General features: G+C 41.5%; 1 protein-coding gene across 7 annotated transcripts in view; it reads left to right on the forward strand.

Annotated features, from left to right (window-relative positions):
- The window catches only part of SP140 (SP140 nuclear body protein), a 63,095-nt gene that overhangs the window by 8,950 nt on the left and 26,944 nt on the right, over positions 1 to 27,201 (forward strand). For 2 of the 7 annotated variants that reach the window (XM_045198572.2, XM_053919166.2), the window contains exons 5-16: positions 277 to 426; positions 2,863 to 2,946; positions 5,040 to 5,162; positions 6,243 to 6,326; positions 7,108 to 7,191; positions 10,050 to 10,130; positions 12,399 to 12,479; positions 13,601 to 13,681; positions 18,174 to 18,260; positions 18,479 to 18,595; positions 19,549 to 19,602; positions 25,569 to 25,634. In XM_045198572.2, coding sequence (XP_045054507.2) covers positions 277 to 426; positions 2,863 to 2,946; positions 5,040 to 5,162; positions 6,243 to 6,326; positions 7,108 to 7,191; positions 10,050 to 10,130; positions 12,399 to 12,479; positions 13,601 to 13,681; positions 18,174 to 18,260; positions 18,479 to 18,595; positions 19,549 to 19,602; positions 25,569 to 25,634 — 1,092 coding nt within the window. The remainder of the gene's footprint in view (positions 1 to 276; positions 427 to 2,862; positions 2,947 to 5,039; positions 5,163 to 6,242; positions 6,327 to 7,107; positions 7,192 to 10,049; positions 10,131 to 12,398; positions 12,480 to 13,600; positions 13,682 to 18,173; positions 18,261 to 18,478; positions 18,596 to 19,548; positions 19,603 to 25,568; positions 25,635 to 27,201) is intronic. The other 5 variants (XM_045198573.2, XM_045198574.2, XM_045198575.3 and 2 more) reach the window with 5 other exon arrangements.

Genomic DNA, 27,201 nt, shown 5'->3' on the forward strand with positions numbered 1-27,201 from the left:
TTTTACATTTTTAACTGTAGTAATACATTTGTATACAATTTGGATCTCTTTTAATAATCATACTTATTTTTTTTGAACACAAATTGCTAAAAGTATAAAGTATACATTAAAAGGTACAGAGTATATAAAAATATGCTTAGAGATTCATCTACTACCAGGGTAGGGGAAATGAGAGGGGGTAGTGGAGGGATTAGTAGTTGACATTAGTAAAGGGTGAAAGAGGTGTATCGTCAGGAAGGAGAAATCAAATTCTTCCACATTCCGAATGTAATTCAGATACCACCCTGTCTGGAGCTGGAATTCAACAGTGTCTCAGTAATGGACAGCAGATGAATACAAGGGAACAGGATTCATCTCTTGACCCAAATATTTCAATACAAACCCAGAAAACGACAAATGGATCTGCCCAAGAATCTCAACAAGCAGGTAAGGTTGCCTCAGTCTAAAAATCACCTGATGACTCAGAGTGACTCTAGCACATATGCGAAGGGGTTAAGAGCTATGACACATGATTGTAATTCATAAAGAAAGTCCCAAGGAGCCTAAAATAGGAGAGAAGAGTGGACCAGAGCCTGAGGTAAGAAGACATATATTTACCAAGAAAGGGTCCCTAGTTTATATGGCAAAAGAAAGAGGGGGGAAAAGCCACAAAGAGACAGAAAGTGTAGGACGCTCAAATAACATAGAGAGAACTAGGAGGGAAAGACTAGAGACAAAGGGGAAAGAACAGGAAGCCTCCCTGGGGAAGGCAGAGGCAAAAACACAAAGTGGAGTGGCCAAGGAGAGAGAAGCTCTCAGAATGAAGGGTGCACCAACAGTTCCTTGGGCAGAGGCAGCAGTGGGAGCTGGATGAGAATTAGAATTGTGAGTAATGGAAAGAAGCAGAATGAGCTGTAAAAAGACTGAAAAGAGGTAGAGCAAACATGGAAAAATGAAGCTTCCCTCCTCTTTCACATCATTCACAAGAGATAATTCATGCTGGGTCACAAAGTTAAAAGTCAAGGCTAAACCTATGAAACTTCTAGAAGAAAACACAGGAGACTATCTTTGCAACTTAGGCAGGCAAACATTTGTTATATAGGACACACAAAAAGTGGGTCATAAAATAAAGAATTGATAAATTGGACTTCATCAAAACTAAGAACTTGTGCTATCCAAAGATACCATTGAGAAAAAGGCAGGCAAGTTGAGAGACTGGGAGAAAATATGTGCAATACATATATCTGACCAAAGGTTTTACCCAGAGTATATAAAGAGCTCCTACGACCAAATAATAAAATGACACACCACAAATTCAAAAAATAGACAGAAGACTTGAATGGACACTTCATGCGGAAGATAAAAATCATCAACAAGAACATAAAGTATACAATGCCGTTAATCATCAGGGAAATGCACATTTAAAACCACAACAGACTGCCATTCACTCACTAGAACTGTAAAATAAAACAGACTGAAAACACCATATGTTGGTGAGAATATGCAGCAATTGAGACTTTTTCGTATATTTTGTTGGTAGGAATGGAAAGTGATACAAGCACTTTGGAAAACTGTTGACCAGAGTCATAAACTCAGTCTCACCTATGGCTCAGCCAGCCCACACCTGAGCACGAGAAACGAAGTTGTCTGTGCACACAAAGATTTGTACGAGAGTGTTTAGAGTACCTTTTCGCTTAATAGCTAAAATCTGGAACCGATGTTTACCGACAGGAGAATAAATAAACAAACTATGATATAAGGTAGAATAGCAATCAGCAAGCAAGAGCTTACTGACGGTGATAGAAATCAAAACAGCGGTTGCTTACAGTGGAAACTGAGTGGAACACAAAGGACAGGGGAACTTTCTGGCATGGTGGAAATGCTGCAAATCTTTTTTTTTTTTTGATACTCACAGTTACATTGATTATAGGAAAAAGATCCATTAAAATTAGCTGGAGATGCACAGGGCCTATAGTCTGGGAGGCCTCCAAAGGGTTCCAACCTCAAAGTTTCCCTTATTTCATGAGGCATTAGCCTCCTGACATTGATGTGTAGCAATGCACACAGAGTATTGCCAGCAATATTCCATGCGTATTATCACTTCAGGAAGCTCTATCACCCAAGCTCTGGTGGTCAGTTTTTATTGGTACGATTGATTGAATTGTGGTTGAATTGAATCTCTAGTCCGTACCTCCCATCACCTGGTTAGTCTTTCTAGTGTGGCCAGCCCACACAGAAAACCTACCTAGTGTGGCCCGCACAGAAAACCTATCTAGTGTGGCTGGCTCCAACCTGCGTCATCTCATTAACATAAACTATCAGCTGTGGTCCAGAGAGCTCACTATGGAAAACAGAGACACTCCTATTACTTGGGAATTTCTGAATGTCTAGAAGTTGCCTCCAAGAATCCAGACAATACCAGACCTCTCTTTTGACAAGGCCAAGTTCTTCACTATTACATAGGGTCCTTTCTCCCTTTTTCTTTTTTTTCACTTTCATTTATTTCCTTTTTAAAAACTGAATTTATTGGGGTGACACTGGTTAATAAAATTATATAGGCTCAGGTGTCCAATTCTATATCACATCATCTGATTACTATATTGTGTGTTCACCATCCCAAGCCCAGTCTCCTTCTATCACCATTTACTGCCCCCTTACCTTATTCTACCCTCCTTACCCTCGGAAATGTCCCAAATATTGACTGTGATGTTGGTTACACAACTGTTTTCAATTATGTGAGGTGCATCTCAGTGAAAAAGGGGAACAAGTCTCTGTTCAGCCTCTGGTAGAGTCTTTGGTGCTTAAACATGAGAGTTCAGTTTGAGTACACAGAGGTCTCTTCCCTAGTCACTGATTTCTGTCATTTCTTGTCACCTTCTACAGCATGTTGTGAATGCTCACCTGTCCACATGAATAATGTAAGAGGCACAGAAGATAGACCCAGCTTATTGCCACACAATGGACACGGTAACTATCATTTAAGTTATCAAGTCTGTATTAAATCTTTGTTTTCTTGACCTGTGGAAACAAAAGGGACATTTTATCTTCTGTCCTAGGCCTGTGCTAGCTCTATTTCCCCTCCATGCCCCCACCTGCTCACAACTGTGAGAGAGGCCATGAGAAAAGGAATCTGAGCTTGTGAGTGGACAGAGTACCTATTGATGAAAAATGTAAAAAAAGAAGTTGAAAAAGGTAGACAGGAGGTAATATATGACAAATTACATGAATGGATCCAGTTTTTTAAAAAGGGAACATACAATCCTACCATTCCAGGTTGGGATGGGAATAATTTTCAATTAATTTCCCAGAACAATTTAGGGTACCTTTGAAATAATGGGACATATCAGTTTCATGTGCAGCCAGCCAGTTGGAGGTCCCTGGGCCTATAGTCAAACTCCAAGAGGAGAGTTTTGGAGAGGATGAGAGAGGGGGACCTGGAAGATTAAATCATAAGGAGAAACAAAAGTTAAAATAAAATTGGCAGACAAGGTCAAGGCACAATTGGAGATACAAAGATGGAAAGGGAGAAGGTGTAAGACACATCACAGAACAGATAAGCTAAGAAAATCTTTCAATGGTCAGAGATAAAAATTGAAAGAAAAATATCTAGAAAGGGAAAGATGGAGAGGAAAATAAATACTAAGAAGTGGGGGAAGTTGGGGAGAGGTACAAAGGCAACCACATGGAGAAAGAATTAAAGGCGAATGGATGGAAAATAAGTTGAGTGAAAGTGAATAGCAGGCAGAGAGGCACAGATTGGGACACAGTAGGTGTGAGATAAGAGCTGGGTATAAGCGTCTTTGGGTACAAGGTTTGACAACATTAGCTGCGAAGTTTCAGATGGAGCTGCCCTTAATTATCAAAGTGGCCCTTGTAAAATATTCAGATGGCAACAGGTTCTCCCTGAATATCCCAATGATTCCCAAGACCGAATCTCCGCCCAGGTCATCTCAGATCTGAGGAGAAGGGGTCTGACAGACATCTACACTTGACCTTTTTGAAGAGCCTTAAATGAGGCAATTGCAGACCTGAAAGCAGCATCTTCATTACTCATACTGGATCTAATTCCTGCTCAGCACTCTTCTCTCTGTGAGGAATCACTATGGTCCCGTGGCTTTTCAAGTTGGAAACCTAGGAGTCGTCCATGATGGCTCTTGCCCTCAGATACATGCCCACGTCCCACTTAACATGGTCGTTTGTCTTTCAGAGCATCTGCCACCTGTCATCCTGTCACATCTCCTAGCCTGAGTCTCTAATCCAGATCTTGGTCATGGTTCCCAGAGCACCAGCCATTTGCACATCTCCTCTTTCTAATCTTGCTCCCATCAAATGAGTTATTTGCATTTCATGGGACATTTGAAAATAAAAATAAGATTGTATTATTTTCCCACTTATTAATAGATGAGGATTAAATAAATGTTTCTTTCAGTGGCATCCGAGGTCATCCTTGGTGAGCCACCTGTTTATTTCCCCAGCCTTATCACCTGCCTCCTACACTATTCAAGGTAGAATAAACCTTCTTTCCCAATGATTTTAATTGTTAATTTTTTTCTTTCATTTCTGAGCCTCCTCATATGCCTTTTCAGAACAGTTTTCATGTTCCACTACCCTCCAATTGCCCTCTCCACTTTGGTTAAATCCTGTTTAAAACAGACTATCTCAGAGAAGCTTTTATTTTTTTTAGAAAGTTAGAGAACACTTGAGAGACAAAGCGTAGGTGAGGAAGAGCAGCATCACAGAAAGCAAAGAGACAAAGTTCTAGGAACAGAGAACAGAGAAACACACCAGGAGAAAGAGGAGCTCCAAGAGACACCAGCAGGAAGAAACAGAAGCAGAGATTGGTAACATGTACGGAATGAAATGAGAAGGGAGGATATAGAAAGAGAATGAGGAGTAAGAATAGGAAAATTTCCCATGATGGGTGAATGCTTCTCAGTCTGTAAGGCAACCTACTGAAGCAAAATTAGCCTTCAGGTCAGGTTGTTTTACAGAGTAGGGCATTCCAGTTTCTCAGACTTTCTTGGTTTTCCTATTGCTTTCTTGTGATGATTCCTTTTTAGCCATAAATTCAGATGTCCATGGGATTTCATTTTTTTCTGAAGAGGACAGCAAGGCCTGCTGTATGACTTGTGATGGAGAAAAGCTTCAGGAAGCCTTGAGCTCCCCACTGAAATATGAGCCAGGTAAGAAAAGGGAGATGGTCAGTCCCGTGCTTCAGGATGCCAGGTGGCTGAATTCAGGACTGGTGTTTCCCGTTGTGTGAAATTGTGAACACACTCCACTGTCAAAAGATTCTGTGTGTCCTAAAGTCTCTTGAGTCACATAAATGTTTCTAAATGCATACTCTAGTACAAATATATAAAGAAAGGGGATGCCTTTTATATCTACTAATACTGAAGACTTGAATTTATGCCTACCCACCCTTTCTCTTCCTTATAGAATAAACACTAAATATTATTCTCTTTGTTTATAATGTTATTAGTGTGTGCCTAACTTTGGAAAACCCTCAAAAGAAACATGGTCCTTTAGATCAAATGCTCTCAAATCTGAATTATAATGTTTGCCAAATATTTTGCATTATGTTATGTGATTCTTCAAAGAATTTTGGCAAACAAGGTGGCATTTTATCTGACGTGTGTAAGGGTCTTTTACCAGTTCAAATTAGTCAAGCAAGTGGCCGGACCATAATCCTCGATGACTCAATGCGGTGATGGTCATGTGGGAATGACAGAGGGTCAGGCAACCAGGGTCACCTGGTCTAAGTTCACTCAGGAAAGCCCAGAAGGTCTGCAGGTACCAGGGAAGTGGAACAGGGCTGGGTGCAAGGAGGCTTTCATTCAACAAATATATTTCATTGGCGAGAGCAGGGAAAAGCAGAAAGAGGTGGTAGGATGGAACTTGTCCTGTGGGATGCAAGAGATCTAGACAGAGCTAGAAAGAAAGAGAGAACCACAGTGGGAAAAGTGATAAAGAGCAATGAAGAAGTGAAGGACTGAGCGGGAATCCAGAAAGTCAAGCACATGAATGGTCCTTCATGGTGCAGAAGCAAAGTGCATGGTGACAGAAAATGAGGTGACTGAGGGAAAACAAAGGAAAAGAGGTAGAGCAAGGCTTGGGGGATCTTAGGTGAGGTCTTTGGAGCAATGGTACTTTCTTCCCAAGGAGAAGCTCAGCTGAGCACTGGACATAAAATTCAGCATGAATTCCCTGAGTCCATTTCCTGGTCACCATATCTGGTTGGTCATTTCCATGTTTCTCTTCAGTTTCCTGTGAACGTGAAGGTCTCCAAAGGACTGGTGGTGGTGATTCCGAAGAGATACCCAAACTGCTACCAGTTGATGGGGGAGGTAATCATGATTTACATGACGAAATACCTCACTAAATTTGTCTGTCTGTATGTAAGGGAAGTTTCCCTTCCTTTTCTCCAGCATAAATTCACACTTTTCCTTTTTCTCTCTGGTTGCTTTCTCCACGTATGTAGAGGCAAGTGGGAAAAGAAGGTTAAGCACCTTAATGAAGGGTCTCCTTGGAGAAGAATTTGAGGGTACAAAATAATAAAAATGTAGATTAGGGTCACCAAATGGAGCTGTTTTAACTGGGTCCAATTTTATCTAAATGTATACGGAATCTAAAAACTACCAGTTTGGAGTATGGGGAGAAAGAGATTTAAAAATTACTCGCCAGGGATTGCATGGGAACAATGAAATACTATGTATAAGAAAAACACAGAGAAATTGGGTTAAAAGAATAAGCAGAAAGACAGTGGAGCAGAAAGGTAAAGAATGTCATGGAGGAAGAAAAAGACAGAAGTATAGAGTGGTAGAAGTCTGGCGCAGAAAGCCATAGTCAAAGAGATCCACTGAGAGCTTCAGGGTGCAGGTGCCGCAATGTGTAGAAATTGGGTCAGAAGGATAAAAAAGAGAAGAGAGAAGGGGGACGGGGGAGAGGGCCTAACACGTGCCCCATGGTACAGAGCAAAGCTTGTCTAGTGCAACATACTTATATTCCCAAGGAGCAGTTCTTCTGTACTCTAAATATCAAAGCTCTGATACACTCTGAACATGACCACAGCCAGGTAGAGTTCTGGTCACTCTCAATTGTTCCTCATGGTCCTGTTTCTCTTTTCAGTGTCCTTGGGACTCACAGATCTACAAGTGGATGGAACAGGAGAATCAGAAGAAATGCCAAACTTACTGCCTTATGATGGAGAAGGTAATTAGGATTTAAATGACCTATTATCTAATTAAAGCTTTGCTTTCCTGTCAACGGTGAAAACGACCAATTCTTTTATCTTCTTTTCTATTCCTCCATCTACGCACCCAGCTACTTATCCACTCATGTATCCATCCATCTATCTGTCCATTCATCCACCCCCGCTCACATACACACATAGACTATGCTCATCTTCTAGTTGCTTTCCTCTAGAAACTCAAACAGTGCAGGAAGGATGAGCTCTGAAAGGTTGGGGTTTCACTGAAATAGGATACAAGCAAAGACAGGGTGAACAATGGAGTCACTGTATGAAGAGAAATTGGATTGTTGTCAATTTTACCTAAATAAAAATGGAATGCAACTATTTCCATGTTAGATGTGCTATCAGGCAGGGTGGTAGTTTTCAAGTTCGGAACATGGGCATAATGAGTGTAACTGCAAAATAGAAAGTGCTTGTGAAAAACTTTCAAAATGGACTTGGCAAGGGGAAGGATCCCTGTTCATTTGCCAATGGCAAAAGAGGAGAACTTTGATGACGTGGGAGAGAAATACGTAAGATGAACAAAATAGACAAGAAGGCTGAAATTTATTTTTTTTTAATTTAAATTTTAGGTTCAAACATTGGTAACAGAATGTTAAGAACTAGAGAGGACAGATAGAAACAAGGAAGTGATCATCACAGAAGAAACGAGGCTAGCTTAATAATCAATACAGGTGCAGAATAAAAAGGTAGAGGATATGATATTAAAAAAAGCAGAGAAGAAAGCGCTCAGAAATGGAAAGAGTGGGGGGTAGGCACACAGTTATACAAAGAGAGGAAAATAAAGAAGAATGAGTGAAAAGTCAGTAGAGTGACAGCATTGCGTACAAGGGATGGAGAAGATGGTTGGGGATATTGTAGGAACTGAGAGATGAACTGCACAGAAACACCTTCTGGCTCTAGGAGTGACACATTAGCAATGAGTTTTCAGATTGCGGTGCACCCAGTTATCAAAGTCGCCCCTGTTAGATCCTCAGAGGCAATGGGTCTCCCCCAGCCATTCTTGACTACTCCCATCATAACTTGATAACCCCCAAATTCTTATTTCTGCCCTAGACTTGTCTTCTAAACTCATTCATCTAAGTGCCTGAATATGTTTCTGCCGGGACCTGAGAGACGTCTTCATTTGGAATTTTTTCCAGGAACCTCTGTACAAGATACTTCCATAATTGTGCATACCATCTTTCGTGATGCCCGATCTGCCTCCTTTTCTGGTGTTTCCTATCTCAGTGTAGAACACTCTTGTTCCCTTTGTCAAGCAGGAACCTAGGGGTTATCAACATCTAGTCCTCCCCCTTCAACTTATGTACCCCATCAATCATCCAGTTTAGTCACCTACACCTTCGGCATAGCCATTGTGCATTTCTTTCCACATTCAACTCAGAAACCCTAGTCAGGTCAGTCTTCTCTCTGGAACTACAGCAACAGCCTCTGGTCTCACCTCTTCCTCCACTCACACTCCCAGCACCTCTACTCTCTCCAGCTCAACTAGATGACTGTTTGAAAATGTGAGTCGGCTTATGTTACTTTCCTACCTTAAATCAATAACTTCTTGTTGTCATAAGAATTAGATCTGTTTTTCTTCCCATGGCTTCAGTCTCCTACCTGCCTCTCCTGCAAGCACTTCAAAACTTTGTATAAAACTACAGGAATTTTTATTTTTTTGACTACTCATTCACATCTGAGTCTTTGCACATGCTTAGCTCTGTGCCTGGAACAGTTTTCTTGGCCCACTCTGCTCTCCATTTGCTCACTAATGGGCCATTTTGCTCACTAATTTGGTGAATTTATGTGGAAATTACATTCTATCTCAGAGATGCCATTTCTGACCAACCACTAGCTCAGGAAAGCAATAGAATGAGAAATGGGGAGAAGACATAACGCACAGCATCAGAGAAGCAAGACGGAGAAGAGGGAGGTGGGAACAGACATGGGAGAAGAAACAAATTGGGACAAAGAGAAGAACCAAGAGAAGTACCAAGAGGTTCCATCAGCAAGATACAGAGGTAGAAATAGAAGAAGCAGAGACAGGTGGAAAGAGTGAAAATGAGAAAGAACAAGGTGTGGAAGATAAGGATGCAAGGTTTATGACAGTTTCCATCAGATTATTAGATTGTGCAAGACCTTTTCCCTTCACAAAACCTAAGCCACAGACATAAACTATTATAACTCTGTTTTATGGATGAGGGAAAAAAGCACAGAAAGGCATGCTAGTCAGTTTTCAAGGGTGAAGTAGAAAAAGAAGAGTGGTACAAAAGTCCCAGGTGTGTCACTGAGGGTGACAGTTTAGGGAAGCCAGCAGGTAGTTAGGGTGGAGTCATGTAGTCAGAAGAGAAACAGGAAGTCAAGGAATTCTTCAGGTTCCCATGAAGTACACTAGATTTTGATGTAAGACCTTAATTAAGGAAAAAAATAATGTTGATGAGGAGGGAAGGGAAACCACTGAGAGAAAGAGCATAAGAATGTCCCAACCACCTGGGATAGGAAAGATCTAGAATCAGAAAGATAGAAAGCATAATTGGAAAAATGATACATTATACCTGAAAGAAAAAAAAAAGCCAAAAGCTAGACCTAAAAGGAAGAGATGGGGAGAAAAACCTGGTAATTGAAGCAATGCATAGTGAGGCAACACAAATGTGTGGATGCAGAACTGCAGGAAGAACACTGAGAAGCAGAAAGGAGAAGGAGGTACCTCCAGATAGTAAAACAGCTGAACAGGATGGTGTGGCTCTCAGGAACAGTGCTTGGGGCAGACAGACAGGCTGAGGTCCGTTTCTGATCGCCTTCCATGGTCCATCATTTTCTTGTTTCTCCGCAGTGAGCTGTGATCTTGAAGTTTCAGAAAGGACTAACCTAAAAGTAGACAAGGTGCTCAGCTTCCTACCTGCTGAGGGAGAAGGTAATTATGATTTAAGTTCCCCACTTCCTCAACCATGTTTGTTTTCCGGTCAGCAGGGAACAACAATCTCCCTGGTTCCCCATCCTCCCATTCTCTTCCTCATATTCACATGCACACAGATGAGATTGCTTTGTTTTTCCAAAACTGTGAGAGAGACAAAGAATGAAGGTGAGCTTGGCTCCTGGGAAGAGAGGGGATCCCTGCATGGAGAACAGAGGGAGACGGAATATGCCAAAGGCAGGCTGGGGCACTGAGGCAGATATGCCAGGTGATGTTATTAAATGTACTAAAAATCCAGATATTAGCAAATTATGGCAAATCAGGCAAGGAGATCCTTTTCAGCCCACTTCCGGAAGTACCAGGAACATGGAATTAAGTTTTGTGAATGATTGATAAGACTCTCTGGCACTGTGATCTATGCAAAATGGTAGAGTTTTTGTCAGTTTGGAAAAAGGGATCTGTGAGAAGGAGGACAATACGTAAACTAATGGACAATCTTGCAGGTGTCCAGCAGGTGAAGACTCAGAGACAGAGATAGAAAAGAAAAAAGTTATGCTAAGTGAAATAAACCAGGCAGTGAGGGAAAAATACCGTATGATCTCCCCTTTAACTGGAACCTAATCAACAAAACAAACAAGCAAACAAAATATAACCAGAGACATTGAAATTAAGAACAATCTGACAGTAACCAGAGGGGAGGTGGGAGGGGATAATGGGGGGAAGGGGGAAAGGTTTTCAGGAACAACTATAAAGGACACATGGACAAAACCAAGGAGGGGTGGAAGCAAGGGATGGAGGTGGGGATGGCTGGGGTTGTAGGGGGCAGTGGTGGGAGGTAAATGCAGACGACTGTAATTGAACAACAGTAAAATAATTTGAAAAAATAAAAACGAAGAAGAAAGTGAGAGGCAAAGTAGAAAGGGTATAACCTCAATACGAAATGAGGTACAGAGATAAAAATTAAAGAAATCATAGAGAGAGGTAAATACATACCAAAAAAAAATGGGGAGGAAGCACAAAAGAAACTACACAGAGAGATAGTTTTAAAATCATTTAACAGTGAAAACTGCTATGTAAGGAGGAGAGGAGAGAAGTTGGGATCCTCCATGGCTCAAGTGCAAGTCACTAGACAGAAGCCCCTCCCAGCAAAAAGGGGCATGTCAGTAGTGAGTTTTCAGGTTACGGTTTCCCCAGGTAGAGAGTGGTGCCCAGAACATGCTCAGAATAATGCTCTTCTCCCTGGCACCCTCAGCTACTCTCGGGTAGAAGAACAGAATGAGTCTGAAGTGCATGTCTGCTAGGCAGACCTGTCTCCCAATGCTGTTAATCTGTGAAATGATGGCCTTTGTCCCAAGACCTTGTCCATTTGTATGTCTTTCAGGGACTGACACTTCCAAGATTGAAACCAACATTTTCTTTTGTGAAACAGAAACTCTTCCTGCTCCAGGGTTGATGTCCTCAGTAAGGGGGACATGGATGTCCCCCTTTCTCTTGCTCCCATCCCACCCACTTTTTTACTTCAGCAAGATGTAAATGAGATCACATTATTTTCCCATGTAAACCTGGCAACCTTTGTTGCCCTTGGATTATATTAGTTATCCTTCTTCCTGGGGCTTTTTTGCTTTCTATTCACCATGGGGCTCCAACCTACTTCTTCTGCCTCACTTCTGATGAGGTTACAGAAATTTTCAGAGATTGCAGTGCTCTGGTCTTTCTTTCACAAGTGGGCCTCTGAACAACTCCTGTGTTTGGCGGTGTTGCCTCGGCCTACTCTGCTCCTTGTCCCATTCCCTGACCAGGTTGCATCATACTATCTCAAGGATACCTTTCCTGAAAGGGACTGGGAAGGAGACAAGTGAGACAGGGAAAGTCAATAAAGGGCAGAGTCAGGAGCTCCAGAGAAAACGAGTCAGGACTGGAGGAAACAGACACATCACAGCGAGAAACACCTGGAAACACTGACAGCAGCCAACAGGGCAGAGACAGAAACACCGTGCAGAGGCTCTGCGGCCTGGAAAGAAATAGAGAGGATTAGGTGTATGGGAGGGAAGAAGATGGTGGATGGTTCACATCTGCTGATGGCAATGATAGAAGTCAGTCAACCTTCAGCCCGGGTGAATGCAAAGGGAAGACCAGGATTGTCTGTGTCAGGGACAGTCCCACCTCAGGGGTACTTGGGCTGCCCACGTCTTCACTATGAGTTTTCTTGCTGTGATTCCCTCTGGTTGTTTATTGAGACCTCTGAGGGATTTCAATTTTTCTCTGCAGAGTGCAGCAATGACTATTGTGATCTCAGTGATGAAGAAGAGCTCTGTGAAACCTTGAGCTTCCCACCAAGAGGTGAGCCAGGTAAGGAAGGGAGGATTGCCAGCACCTGGCTGCAAGGTGTCAGGAGGCCAAATCCAGAGCTGAACCGCAGGACGCCTAATATTAGAGTAGGTGTGTTCTCTCTTCATTTTGTAGTAGATGAATACAAAGGAAAGGTAGAGTCTTTCATATTCTTTACACTTACTTACACTACAGACTCAGTATTGTGATTTTAACCTTGCCTCCTTTATTTTCTATGTAAAGTATAGAAACTTAGTATTTATTTAGTGCTAAATAATATTATCATTATAATAGTATCATAACCTTGGATAGGCTTTAAAAGAAACATTATTCTGAGATCTACTTGGCACAAGAATGACTCTCAAGCCCAAATTACAGGTTTCCCCCCCACACATATTCTTCATTAAGCTATTGGATTATATAGCATTTCTTTCTTTCAAAGTGCATTAGTAAGTGAGATTTCCTCACAAACATTTAGGACTTAGCCAGGAAAACTGTTGTTGTCCCTCCTTAGAGATAAGGAAATGGAAGCACAGAAGAGGGTTACTTGCTTTCCCCCCAAGATGTCTCGGGCACCTCACTACAGGTGATGGCTCTGAGAGGTTAGTGGAGGTCAACGTGGTGACACAGTCAGAGTCCAAAGGGGCCTTGTGGGCTCCCAGTGGGGAGAGAGCAAAGCTCGGTGCAGACATGCTCCCCCTTCACGAATAAGGAATGTCAGTAGGGAGGGAAGAAATCCAGAGAAGTCATGAGAGAAGGACCGGATCCTGGTGTAGGGATTGGAGAGACCTGGGAGAACAGACTAGACAGAATAAGCAGAAAAAGATCGAGATCACCACTGAGGGGAAAAAAAAAAGATAGAAGATTAACAAGCTAGGAGAAGTCAGATGAAGCAGAGCCCACAAAAATCGAAGATGCACAAATATTCTCCTGGTGCAGATGGAGAAGTATCTGGAGGCAGTTCTACAGGTAACTTAGAAGCAGAGGGCAGGAGAGTGAGGTGAATGAGATAGAAACAGAGGCAAACCAGGGCTTGATTGGATCTCAGGTGAGGTCCTTGGAGAAGATGTCCCATTTCCCAAAGGGCAGCTCACCTGTGCTCTGGACAGCATGGGTCACCTCATTTTCTTGCTTCTCTTCAGTGTCCAATGAACCTGAAGCTCCCCAAATGACCAAAGAGAAACCAGAGGAGGTGTCCAGCCATCTACAATGTAATGGGGAAGGTAATGGTGATTTTGATTCCCATTTAACAAAACAAATCTTTGTTTTCTGTCTATGGGGAGGAAACTCTCCCCTTTCTCCTCCCCTCCTACCCTACTCCCCTTCACACACCCAAACAGAACAAATGTGCAGAGCTAAGGGGAAAGGATCAAGAATATTGAGAACATTACATCAAGGGAAGGGAGTGAGATGGGTGGAGTGTTCTCTGCCTCTGGCGATAATGACAAAAGCTATGTTAACCTCCAGGTCGGGTAAACTCAAAAGCAGAGGGCTCTGCGGGCAGGGACATTCCCAGTAGGAGGTACCTGAGCCACCTTAGACTTCCTGGAGGGTGGACTTTCCTGCCTGTTTTGTTTATGGCTGGTAGCTCTTGAATCGGGCATAGTGTAGGTGTAATGATGTGCATGTTAACTATACATCAGTCATGTGTAAAATAATTTTCCAGAAATTCTAAAATTAACACTTCTTGAGGATATTTAATTTATTAGTTGCACTTGTGGAATAGATCCCTACTGATTAAATATGTAGAGTTTTTTTTTTAAACAAACAAAAAAAAGGAGGTGATGTTAGATAACAGTCTGAAAGTAATATTCAGTGATTGAGACGTAGGAACTTTTGGTCACTTATCTCTCTTTTTTATAGAAATATTATCAAATGTATTGTTTACTTTTGATGTGTCACAAGTTCCCCATTGAAACCCAGAGTCATTGTCCGTGGAGCTTTGTCATTTATTACGATACGTGCAACAGTTAGAATCACAGTGAGAGCACCAAGAGGAAGTGGGTTCTGCCAGTGGGAGACGGTAGCTTCGGCAAAGACAGGCTTGTGACAAACAGCAAAGAGGCCACAACATTCAGTCATAAGTGTGAATGGTGCCTCGCATGTGAGTGGAGCATGGAGTTCATCCACCAAGCAGAGATGAAAAAGGGGACAAATGATCTATACATGGTTAACAGTTGACCTCAGGTTATGTGCTAAACAAAATTATTTTCTTTACAATTTGACAGGATGTGAAGGGTCTTCATGAAGTTTTTGGAGTGGGATTCAAGACTAAGTGTGACCAAATATCTTTGCACAAATTGGCTACTGTGCAATGGACCAACACCCATTAATTAGTCTTTGGAGCTAGCTTGGATAGGGGACGTAACAGGTCAATGCCTCCATCCACTTGCTTTCGATCACTTTCTTCAGCATTCAAGAAGCACAGGAAAATCAGGAACAAGCACACATGAGATAGGACTTTTTATAAAGACAAGAGAGTGAGAGTAAATGAAGTAGTGAAGGAATAAGCACCTTCACACAATATTTGCTAAATACTGTGCCTCCAAACTAAATGTCTACCTACTTTGAATCTAACTGCATACACATCATTAAATAATAAGGTACTTTCAGGAATACGAGCTCATGAAACAAGCAGAGTCCAAGCACAGTCTTTTGCCATGTATAATGCACACCCACGTTTTTGGCCCAAACTTTCAGGAAAAAAAACCTTTCGCTTTAATTTTTGAATTCAATTTTTTATTTATTCACATTAAGATGCTTGTTTTTTTGTATTATAAGGGAATTTTAGCATTTATTTTTGAACATATTATGGTACAAGAAATTCTATGTCACAAATAATTACAAAACACAAGAACAGATACAAGGTATTTCAGATACTACTCATGTATAATGCATGTCCTTATTTTTCCCTCAAAAATTTGGGCAATAAAGTGCATGTTATACAGCACAATATGATAGTTGCTGACACAGGATTTATACCTGTTGGTCCAAGGGCCCCACAGGACTTTTCTAAGCAAAAGTCTTCAAGACAATCTGGTGGGAACTCCATTTTGGAGGAGTCGTCTATCACACAATATCTGAAACTAAAAGAGGGATTTATTTCTTGCATAACAAGGCACATGGTAGGAGGAGGCAGTGTACTTATTGGATACTGTTTCTTTAAAAATGGAAACTATTAATTTCATAAGGAGTTTTGTCAAGCACCTATTTCAGGGACTGCAGACTTTCAGAAACAGGAGTGATTACAACAGGTTACATTTAGCTGCCGATGAAGGCTTTCTGAAGTGTGTTTGTTGCTGATTGGCTGATTTTCAGAAGTGTATGACTGAAACTGATTAGATGCCTTTAAATGTGGTTGGTGCTGTGAGCAGTCATTGGCTAACTGGGATGAGTTCCTACATGGTCTGGTACTTACTTTTACCATTTTTTTTGTTTTTTAAATATATTTATTGATTATGCTATTACAATTGTCCCATTTCCCCCCTTCACTCCACTCCATCCTGCCCACTCCCTCCATCCCACATTCCCCCCCTATAGTTCATGTCCATGGGTCATACTTATAAGTTCTTTGGCTTCAACATTTTCTATACTATTCTTACCCTCCCCCTGTCTATTTTCTACCTACCATCTATGTTACTTATTCTCTGTACCTTTCCCCCCTCTCTCCCCCTCCCACTCCCCTGTTGATAACCCTTCATGTGATCTCCATTTCTGTGGTTCTGTTCCTGTTCTAGTTGTTTGCTTAGTTTGCTTTCATTTTTGTTTTAGGTGTGGTTGTTAATAACTGTGAGTTTGCTGTCATTTTTACTGTTCATATTTTTTATCTTCTTTTTCTTAGATAAGTCCCTTTAACATTTCATATAATAATGGCTTGGTGATGATGAACTCCTTTAACTTGACCTTATCTGAGAAGCACTTTATCTGCCCTTCCATTCTAAATGATAGCTTTGCCGGATAGAGTAATCTTGGATGGAGGTCCTTGCCTTTCATGATTTGGAATACTTCTTTCCAGCCCCTTCTTGCCTGTAAGGTCTCTTTGGAGAAATCAGCTGACAGTCTTATGGGAACTCCTTTGTAGGTAACTGTGTCTTTATCTCTTGCTGCTGCTAAGATTCTCACCTTCTGTTTAATCTTAGGTAATGTACTTATGATGTGCCTTGGTGTGTTCCTCCTTGGGTCCAGCTTCTTTGGGATTCTCTGAGCTTCCTGGACTTCCTGGAAGTCTATTTCCTTTGCCAAATTGGGGAAGTTCTCCTGCATTATTTTTTCAAATAGGCTTTCAATTTTTTGTTCTTCCTCTTCTCCTTCTGGCACCCCTATAATTCGGACGTTGGAATGTTTCAAGATGTCCTGGAGGTTCCTAAGCCTCTCCTGATTTTTCTGAATTCTTGTTTCTTCATTCTTTTCCGGTTGGATGTTTCTTTCTTCCTTCAGGTCCACACCATTGATTTGAGTCCCAGTTTCCTTCGCATCACTGTTGGTTCCCTGTACATTTTCCTTTGTTTCTCTTAGCATAGTCTTCATTTTTTCATCTAATTTGCAACCAAATTCAACCAATTCTGTGAGCTTCCTGATTCCCAGTGTTGTGAACTGTGCATCTGATAGGTTGGCTATCTCTTGGTTGCTTAGTTGTATTTTTTCTGGAGCTTTGATTTGTTCTTTCATTTGGGCCAGTTTTTTTGTCTTGGCTTGCCTGTTATGTAGTAAGGGGCGGAGCCTTGGTTGTTTTCCAGGGCGGGAAAACACAGCGCTGGTCGCTGTGCTGTGATGCTGTGACGCTGTGATGCTGTACATGGGGGAAGGGCGGAGAAGGAGCAATGGCGCTTGCTCCACTCTCTGCCGGGTTTCAGTCACTCCCTCCATTACCCACAATCAAATTGGGCCCGTTGGGTGCTGATTCCTGAGTGGGTGGGCTTATGCACGCTCTAGGACCCTGTGGGCCTCTTCAACGAACTCTCTTGTGAGGCTGGGAGTTTCTCCTGCCGCCTCAACCCCCACAGGTGTTTTCAATCTGAGGTTTGAGGCTTTATTTCCCGGGCTGGAGCCATGGTTTGCACAGTCTGTTTCACTCCCTTGCCATTCCTCCTGGTTTACCTATGTGCGAATGTGGGGCCGCAGGGTCTGCTAGTGGTCACACTGCCTGCCCCATTCGTCCCACAATCCTCCACAGCTCTGGATCCAACCGCGTTGCCCCAAGTCCTGTGCACCCTGGCTGCCCGTCTCTGCCCCTCCTACTGGCATGGATGAATGTTTATTCTTTATCTCCTTGGTTGTTGCACTTCTGTGTGGTTCAATTTTCTGTCAGTTCTGGTTGTTCTTTTTGTTTTTAAATTGTTGTTGTCCTTCTTTTGGTTGTGCAAGGAGGTGTAGTGTGTCTACCTACGCTTCCATCTTGGTTCTCCCAGCTCTACTTTTACCATTTTCAAAGAACAGTTAGTTTTTTTTCCTGGGAGAACACAATCTATTAATTTAATTCTTAGGGCTACAAGTAGAAAAATAAAAGAAGAAGCAGAATGAGATGTAAAAGATGGGAAATGTGTGGCTCTATAGGATCTCAGGTGTGATTATTGGAGCAGGTATACTGGTATATATTTTTCTGAGGAAGCAGTTCATTTGAACTCAGATATCAGTGTGCCAAACAGGAGCACCGGGAACTCTTCCCTAATCACTGTCTTAGGGTCCATGGACACTAACTTTCTTGTTTCTCTTTAGTAGCTGATAAACTAGAAGCTCCCCAAGTGGGTGGCGAAGAAGAATCTGAAGAACTTACTTGTAGCCTACTACCCTGTGATGAACAAGGTAATTGTGACTTAAAGAATAATAAAAACAGAAACAGAGTTCTAATAAAGGGGAGAAAACAAGAGAGGAAAAATTGGAGACTTAAAAGAAGAGTCAGATATAGGGTGAGTCAATGGAAGATTTTGGAGAAAGAAGTAGAAATGGGGATCAATGAATTTACATAAAAGAGGATCCCTGGGGGAAATGAGGGGTCTTTGTAAATCACGATTTTGTTCTAGGAGCAGAACTACCAACATGTGGAAATGAGAAGAGTTCCTGTGTTATGTGCCTCTCAGAAGATGTGCCAGGATGCCCGGAAGCAGGGACTGAAAGCAGCCAAGCATGTGACACAGAAGGTAAGGCTGTCCGAAGGTCATGGCATGAGGGTGGATGCACAGGTATCCAGGCAGAGTGTGACACACAGGTGGTCCTGTACATCCCAATATCCTGTTCTCTGCTTTTTCTCGACCTGATCCTTTTGGGAACAGTGGGAAGGCAAGAGATCATCATAAACTCATGTTTAATAGGATGGGCCCTGTTGATTATACATGTTTGATATAGTAGAAATACACGTACACTCTTAAAATGACAGTATCTAGTTTACTACATTAGTATATTAGTAATAAACTCTGTACTTATACAATGATTTCCATCCCTGCCTCACCTGAAAACCTATGGAATCCAAAAGAAGGAGGGTATACTTCTGCTAATAGATAACATTGTCACTTGTCAGAACCTTAGAAAGACCTCAAAGGCAATGGATCCTGCCACTTAATTGTCAGTAGGGAAGACTTCAGATCAACTGCTTTTAACCCAGCACATATTTTTGATGGATGTCCTCTATGTGTCACTAATTTATATAGTGTTTTCCTATAAATTTTGCACATAAAATGTTAATTCTCACAAAAAATCTTAAGACCTAGACAGAATAAGATAGTTGTTCCGATCCCCGAGTAAGTTGAAGTACATAGGTATTTTTTTTTGATATGTGGTTGTGACAATTTATTTTATTTTATTTTGTTATTTTTAAAATTTTTATTGTTATTCAATTACAGTTGTCTGCATTTTGTAAATGAAGTACATAGGTATTTAAGAGTGTTTTTCAAAGTCCTGTCGAGAACTAAAGGAAGACCAGGGCCCCTCTGGAACTCCTATGTCTCAATTCAGAAGATATTTAGTTCCTTTAGAGGAAGAGAAAAATGATAACCCAGACATCTTTAAATCCTCAAGTCTTTTGTGGTATGATTCACCCTAGGGTTGGCAACTTTTAGTTATTAATTTGTTTCCTTACATCAACCTCATTTTCTAGATACTGTGGATCTTGGAAACAACTCTACTTTGGGAAAACTCAAGAAGAAAAGAAGTAAGCGTGCATAAATTTTACTTGATTTTGATGTTATAATGAGTTTTTTAATGTTAGAGTTTTACATTATTATTGACAATAATAAGTGATAATAAAAATAAGTGATAATAACGTGGTATTCTCTCAAATATGTCCATATCCTAATCTCTGGAACCTATCATGTATTTTCTTCCATGGCAAGAGGGATTTTACAGATATAATAAAACTAGGGACTTTGAAAAGAGAGATTATCCTGGATATTTGGGTGCCACCAGGGATAATCAATGGACTTTAGAGTGAGAACTGTTCTCAGATGTGGAGAGAGGAGTTGACTCTGGAAGACAGTCACAGAGAGATGCAATATTGCTGGCTGTGAAGATGGAGAAGAGGAACAAGGAATAATGGGTTATGTGTAGAGAAGTTGGAAGAGTCATGGAAATAGCTTCTCCTCCACGGCCTCCAGACAGGAATGAAGGCCTACTGAAACCTTTATTTTAGCCCTTGTCAGACTTCTAACCAATGTATCTGTAAGATAATAAATTTGCATTGTTTTAAGCCACTAAATTTGTGGTCATTTGTTATGGCAGCTACAGAAGAGCAATACAGATTTTGGTTATTGTGCAGCTACAACAATTCCTAAAAGGGTGGAAGTGACTTAATTGTGGGCGGTGAGCAGAGGGAAATTGGGCAATGAGAAGAATTTTAAGTAGAATGGTAGAAAATGTCTACATGGCCTGGAGCAGTTTGTTAGTGGAAACGTGAGAATGATGCGGATCCCGGCCCTCAGGATCCTGTGTTGTGGGGCGATAGACAAATACACACGGACTACTCAGTCCTGTGGAGGAAAAGGGATGGTGTGGCCACTCTCTCAAGAGGAGAGTGCCCCAACCCTCGCCTTGACAGGTTTTTATTGCTTTTCTGGGTACATTACATTGAGGATGATCCTTATTTACTATGCAAAGGTTCACTGTGGGTAATTACCTTTTCCAGGCCAACAAAGGACAGAATACTGCTAATTACTTCAAAGAGAGGGGTGTTACAGCTCAAGGCGGAAAGTGGTTGAACTGGTTACACTCCATACTTGGGTGGTTTAGCACAGACTTTAGGAAGTCAAAGATACTCAGTAAACATTTCCTGCCTCAATCTAGGGTGAGGGAGTTTTAGCAATAGCAAGTCTCATAGCAGCCTAGGTACAATGCAGGCCTGATTCCCCACGGGAGAACCTGTCCATGGACGTGGGTTCTGTCCACGAACCTCGGTCCCCACTGGCTTTTCTGAGTGGGGGCTGGGCCACATTTCCCATGCTTGGAACAGTTCCCCATTTGCGAAGACTACTAGGGAGGACTCAGGTAGAGGTGAAGAACATGTGAAAGAAAACCTGTATTGCCTTAGAGAATACATAAATCATATCAAACAGATGTTAGTAGAAATATGTTAGTTAAAGGTGTGACTGGTGATGTACGAGAAAGAAATAAGGAATGTGTTTTTGGAAACTGGAAAAAGAGGATCCTTATTAAATAAAGGCAAAAAGCATAGTGAAATTCTTTTCTGAAGATGTGTGGAAGGCAGAACTTTCTGGGTATATATCTAAAGAGATTTCTGAGAAAGTGAGGAAGATTCAGTTTTTTTTCTTCTTCTTAGAGTAAAATGTGAAAAGAAAGATACAACCACCGGATGAACCACTCAACACAACAACAAAAAATAGGACTTGATGATCTGAAAAATTCTCAGCCTATTCAGGTTACCGAAGGTGCTAAAATTAGTTGATTCACTTTCAGGAAAGTGTGCTCTGTAGAAGCGACCAAGAATGTGGCTTAATAAACTTTTTGCTGGTGCCTGAGAAGTAACAAAAGATCAAAGAAGTCAGTCACATACAAGATTCTTTGAAGAGATTACCTGTGTGACTCATGGACCCCCTCAAGCTGCCTCAGCAGAAGTACAACACAGATATGTAATTATATACAAAAGATCTGTGGAGGAGACTCTTTTTAATGGAATAAATCCCCATGACATAATGGGAGATCCATAAGATTCTTGAGAATTTTATCCCAACAGAAACAGAGCTGTCGATGACTAATCCCTGGGACCTGTAGTATATTTCTTTTCATGGAGCAAGAGAGTTTGAGGATGTGATTAAGGATCTTTGGATGGGGAAATTATTTTGGATAATCTCTGTGGCCCTAATCAAATTACATGGGTCCTTAACATCAGAAAACCTTTCCTGCTGTGCAGACAGGGATATGCACCCATGGAATAATAATCTGAGAGATGCAACGAGTCTGGCTTTGAAGATGCAGGCAGGGGACAGTGCACCAAGGAATTAATTGTCTTTTTAATTTTAAAATATATGAACTTTGCAACTTTAATGCTTGTATTTCTAGATTTTTTTCTATGCATGTATTGACATATTTAGACTTATACATCTAAAAGGTCTATTCATAATGTTACATTTCTCTTACTTTAAATTAGTATATCATGCACAAGACATTACAAACATTTAACATATTGCCCACTTACCTTTAAAAAATGTCCTTTTGAGATAAAATTTACAATGAAATGTAATAAAATTGAGGATATTATTTGATACATTCTGACTGATACGTTGTCCTGTATAATTCAAAGCCTATCAAGATAGAGAACATGATGGTCACCCTGGAAAGAGCCCTTATGCCCTCCTGGTATATTCTTAACCCTTCACTTATCAAGTGCAATTACTATTCTTATTTTTTCATGATAACTTAAATTTGGCTTGTTTTCAAACTTTAGATAAATAAGGTTTCAGAGCATATTCCCTTTCGGTGCAGTGCTTCACTCCGCATAATGTTTTTTGGGTTTTACCCACGTTGTTGAATGTATCAGTAGCTTCTTCTGATTGCAGTTAATACACCTTGTATGGACACACCAAACTTTGTGTATATGTTATCCTCTTGATAGACACCACAAGTGTGCCAGTTTTGGGCTAATACGAACAAGCTGCAATGAGCATTCTTGTAGAAGTCTTTGTGTGTGGCTCCATGCCTTCATGTCTTTTATATAGATTCCTGGAAAGGAATTTTCTGGGATGTTGTCTAGGTGCATTTCCTTTGTCCCCCCCAAACCCACACAAGGGTGATGAGGCACACAGTGACAGTGCCAAGCTGAGGGACATATGCTTCAGAAACTGTTCCTATCTGTCAGAAACCCCCAGTTGTAGAAAGGGTTTAATAAACCTGTTAGTAAACCTGCTGAAACCTTACCCCGGGGAAGGCATGATCCAAAAGCAAGTCTCTGAGGAGAGGAGGGAGACTTTATATCTTGGGATATTTCTAAGGAAGGAGATGTTCTCTGTTGTATACTGGTCCGGGAACAAGTATGCCCTCTGATCTGGACAGCTATATTAACTCTAGATGTTCTGAGGCATGTGGAAATGCCACAAAGAGTTGTCTCTGAACAAATCCACTTCACCCGTAGACGCGAATTTCCACGTGGAGACATCGATCCACCAGCCCCTTCAATGATTCTGACCAGTAGGGATGGGACCAAATCCATTTGATTTGTTTCTTGTATCATTTAACATATTTCATAAACCATAAACACTGTCGGTCTCTGATGACTGCCCCCCCACCATCTGCAGTTCATCATGTTTGCGTGAGGGAGGCAAGTGAGTGAATACCTGGCTTTCACTTAAGAAATATCTTCTCAAGGCACACACAGTGACCCTGGGAGGAATACATCTACAGTCACTGAGGTCCCCTAATGGGACGTACACCAGCCAGGGGGAAGATGGACAGTGCCCCCAGTGTGGGCCCTGGCTGCTAGCTTTATAGCTCCCCATTCCATTCAACGTGTCTAGTCCCTGACATTCAGGGGGGCTCTGTAAGGGTGTACAGAAGCAGGGGCCAGCCCCCGGTTTCTTGTGTCTGAATGGCAGGCTCAGCATCTCCGTGGTGGGAGAGTTGGAGTGTGCTCCTGGTGTTGGAGGAAGGATTCAGGACACTTCTGAAAGACAGATATTATTAGTGCCTCTCCCTCCCCTGTCTGTCTTAAGGAGTGTGGTGCTCTGTCCTCAGATGTGTGGATCTTTGCTCTTTCTTCACTGCCACAAAATATGTGTGTGCCGTTCCAGTGGCTGTAATTTCATCTTTCTTTCCCAATCATCTTTATTTGTCACTCAGATCTCTTGTCCAGAAGGATCAGATACAAGCAGGAAAAGGCATTTTCATTAAATGCAACCAAAATTAAGTGTGACCCCCCCAGGCATTCCAATGCTAGCTGGAGACGTTTTCCCCAGGGATGGTCAGAACAGAATCCTGATTTTTTAACATTGGTTTATGTCACACTGTTCATCCCTTACTGCTTTTGTTCTGATCTTGATGTGGGAAGGAGTTGATCTTTTCCTGGGAACAAAGAGCCTTACCGAGGTGTATGGACAGGAGGAGATGAGGGAGGTTGAATCAGACAATCAGCACATTGGGAGCAGCTTTTGATAAAGGGCACACCATTGTCAGGCTCAGATAATCCAGCCAGGCAGGCTCAAGGCACCAGTGAGTTCCTATGGTCACAATGGTGTGGCCAGAATCAGTTAGTCTGTAAGTTGAAGTGTGGACTGTGGTGATACGCCACCCACAGCCCCAAGAGGGGTCTGAGGTCTGATCAGTGTGTCTGGAGCAGGCAGAGCACAGCCCCTTGTGATGTGGTTCCCTGATCATGGGAGGAATGAGTCGACTTTGGCAGGACTCATGAACTTGGCCTGCAGCTGTAGCCGTGAATCAGAATCATGATGTCAGCCTTTTTCAGCAAACGCCAGGCAGGTACTTGAGCATTTCCATGAGGGGACAAACTGGTCAGTCAGTACCATGGGTTTATTTCTGCAGTCACGGCCCAAGAGATAAGTACGTTAACTTTGCCAGCCTACACTTTTCCACTTGACCAGCAATGCAGCTAGGCCATGTACAGAAGCCTAGTTGTCTGAGTTCTGCCAGCCAGGGGAACGACCAAATTTGCTTTTGGTTCTGCAAAACTGGCTCTGATGCAGCCCAGTGCACAGCAGCTGTTAGCTTGTCAAGTATTAGGGGACCAGGCCTACACCACCGTGGGAATCTTGCTGAATTGAGGACCCAGCAAGGTTAATTGTTTGCTGCAGGCCGGGTAGGAGAATAGACGGCCCATGTGTCCCTGGGGTAATGTCCCTGCATTCTTGACTATACCGTTTCCACTTGAAGAGCAAGACTTTTAGGCCCTTCCTGCCTTGTAAGTCCTGCAGTTGAGTTGACCCACCTCTACATGGGAATCTCAGGAGAATCACAGGCCTCCCTCCATGGGTTGAGGCTTTACTTTCAGCAGTAAAAATCTAATAGCTGGTGGTTATGATATTCATAATAATAATAACAGGACACAATTTCTATTCAGCCAGCACCAATGGTCTTCTCACATTCACATGTTCTCATACCATTCATAAGAAAGCAAAAACACAACCACACACAAACCCACTGTGGGTCTTTGAGTTGTCCAGGAGCTTCAGGTACTAGATTAAATATAAATGAGAGGATCTGTTTCATACCTGCAAGAGCTCAGCGATTATTTCATGAAAACACTTCACATTGAAGTTGAGACTGTTTCCTTGACTTCGAGCCCAGTGTGTTATCCATGAGATTATGCATGAATATAATAATAAGAAGTATGCTTTCTTATTACACATTTGAATCAACACTTGAAAAGGGAACATGTTGCTACATAACTGCAATTATCATTCAGTCTAAGGTACTGAAGTTTATTTTCTAACTTAAAAAATTTCTAATAAAAGTCATCTCTTATTGTCTCCCAAGTCCTTGAAGTGTAAACTATAACTCTATAATCAACCTCATGCAGCTACACTGGTAGTTAAGAATTTTGCCCCATTCTTGTGGATCAAAGTCTGAAAAAAAGTACTCTAACACCACTGACCAATGAGGTTTTGAGATATATTGATAGCTCTGACAAATGAACTTTATTCTCTTTTTTTTCTGAAGGAAAAAAGAAAGGGCATTCCTGGTCAAGAAATAAAAGGAAACGGCAGAGAAACATACATCAAAGAGGTAAGCAGGCAAAGTGAAGTCATCACACCTTTGGAGTGCATGAAGGCACTGCTTCTTGTGCCCTTGTGGTCTGCAGTCACCTGTGGGCCCTGACAGTTTCCCCGCCACTGCGTCAGGTGGAATACAGGCTGAGATGCTGTAACAGAGAGGCCTGAAAATGCAGTGGCTTCAACAAAACGGTTTGTCTCATACACATAATCAGCTGGAGCTAAATGATCCAGGCTAATGGGGAGACACTGCCTTCCTCAGTACATGGCTCTTTACTGGGTCAAATTATTATTTTCTATGCCTATCCTTAAACAGCAGCGAGGCTGTTGGCCAGTTGGTCTTGAGTAGAAAGAAGGAGAAAGTAAAAGTAAATCAGCAGGATCCTGTCAAGATTAGGCAAGAGAGAAACTTTGTGCCACTTCGAATTTGTACTGTGTGCGGGTCAATACAATATTTGTTAAGGTTTTGTGTTCCATGAGGGTGGCTCCAAGATGTTTGATGTAGTCAAACATAGGAAGGCTAGTACAGAAAAGTTTGACACCCATTGTCTTTAATTCTCAGTTAATTCTATGCATCCTCTTATTTGTCTTTTAGTAACTGGTTTTGGGTAATTTTGGATACTCTATAACATTTCTTTACACAATGTTATTCTTCAGCCAATAGATTGTGGCTGAGACAATAATCTGTTGTTTTACAAACTTGGAATTTTTACTTAGCAGTTTTGTATGGTTAGACATTTTTTATTTCGACAGTTCAATAAGTAGGTTAAGAATTATCTAGATCTACAAAGTATAAGAGGAGGTGATCTATATATTGGACCAGAGAGGGTGCACAAATGAACTTTATATCTTTAAGTCTCATTTAAGACTTGGCAGAGGATGTTTATGTTATTTTTTCATTGTCATATAACAAATTCCCAAAAATTTAGTGGCTGGACATAAAACCAATTTATTATCTCTCAGTTCTGTGGGTTGCAAGTCTGGACAGGTAAAATAGAGTTCTTGCCTAAAATCTCACAAGGCTAAAATCAAGATGTCCACCAGCCTCTGCTCTATTTGGAGGCTGTGTGGAGATTTATCCAAATTGTTGACAGAATCTGGATCCTTGAGATCGTAGGACTGAAGTCCCAGTTTTGTTGCTGATGTTTGGCCAGAGATCATTCTTAGCTCCTGGACGCCACTCATGCTCCTGGATATATGGCTCCCCACACATTCAATCCAGTTACAGTATGTGGAGTGCTTCTCAATCCTTCTTAATCTTTCAATCTCTGGCATCCTCTTTGGACACCAGCTAGAGAAAACTCTCTACATTTAAAGGGCTTATGGAATTAGATTGCACCCACCAGGATAATCCTTACTTTATTTTTTCATGCTTACTAAATTCTCTTTTATTCTTTCGGTTTTATTGAGAAATAACTGACATGCAACACTGTATAATTTTAAGGTGTACAGCATAATGACTTGACTGACATATATTATGGAGTGATATCTACAACAAATTGAGTTAACATCCATTATCTTTATAGACACACTACAAGAAGTATTTTTCCCCTTGTGATGACATTTTTTAGATTTTATTC

Source organism: Desmodus rotundus, chromosome 2 (genome assembly GCF_022682495.2).
Source record: "Desmodus rotundus isolate HL8 chromosome 2, HLdesRot8A.1, whole genome shotgun sequence".
Taxonomy (NCBI): domain Eukaryota; kingdom Metazoa; phylum Chordata; class Mammalia; order Chiroptera; family Phyllostomidae; genus Desmodus; species Desmodus rotundus.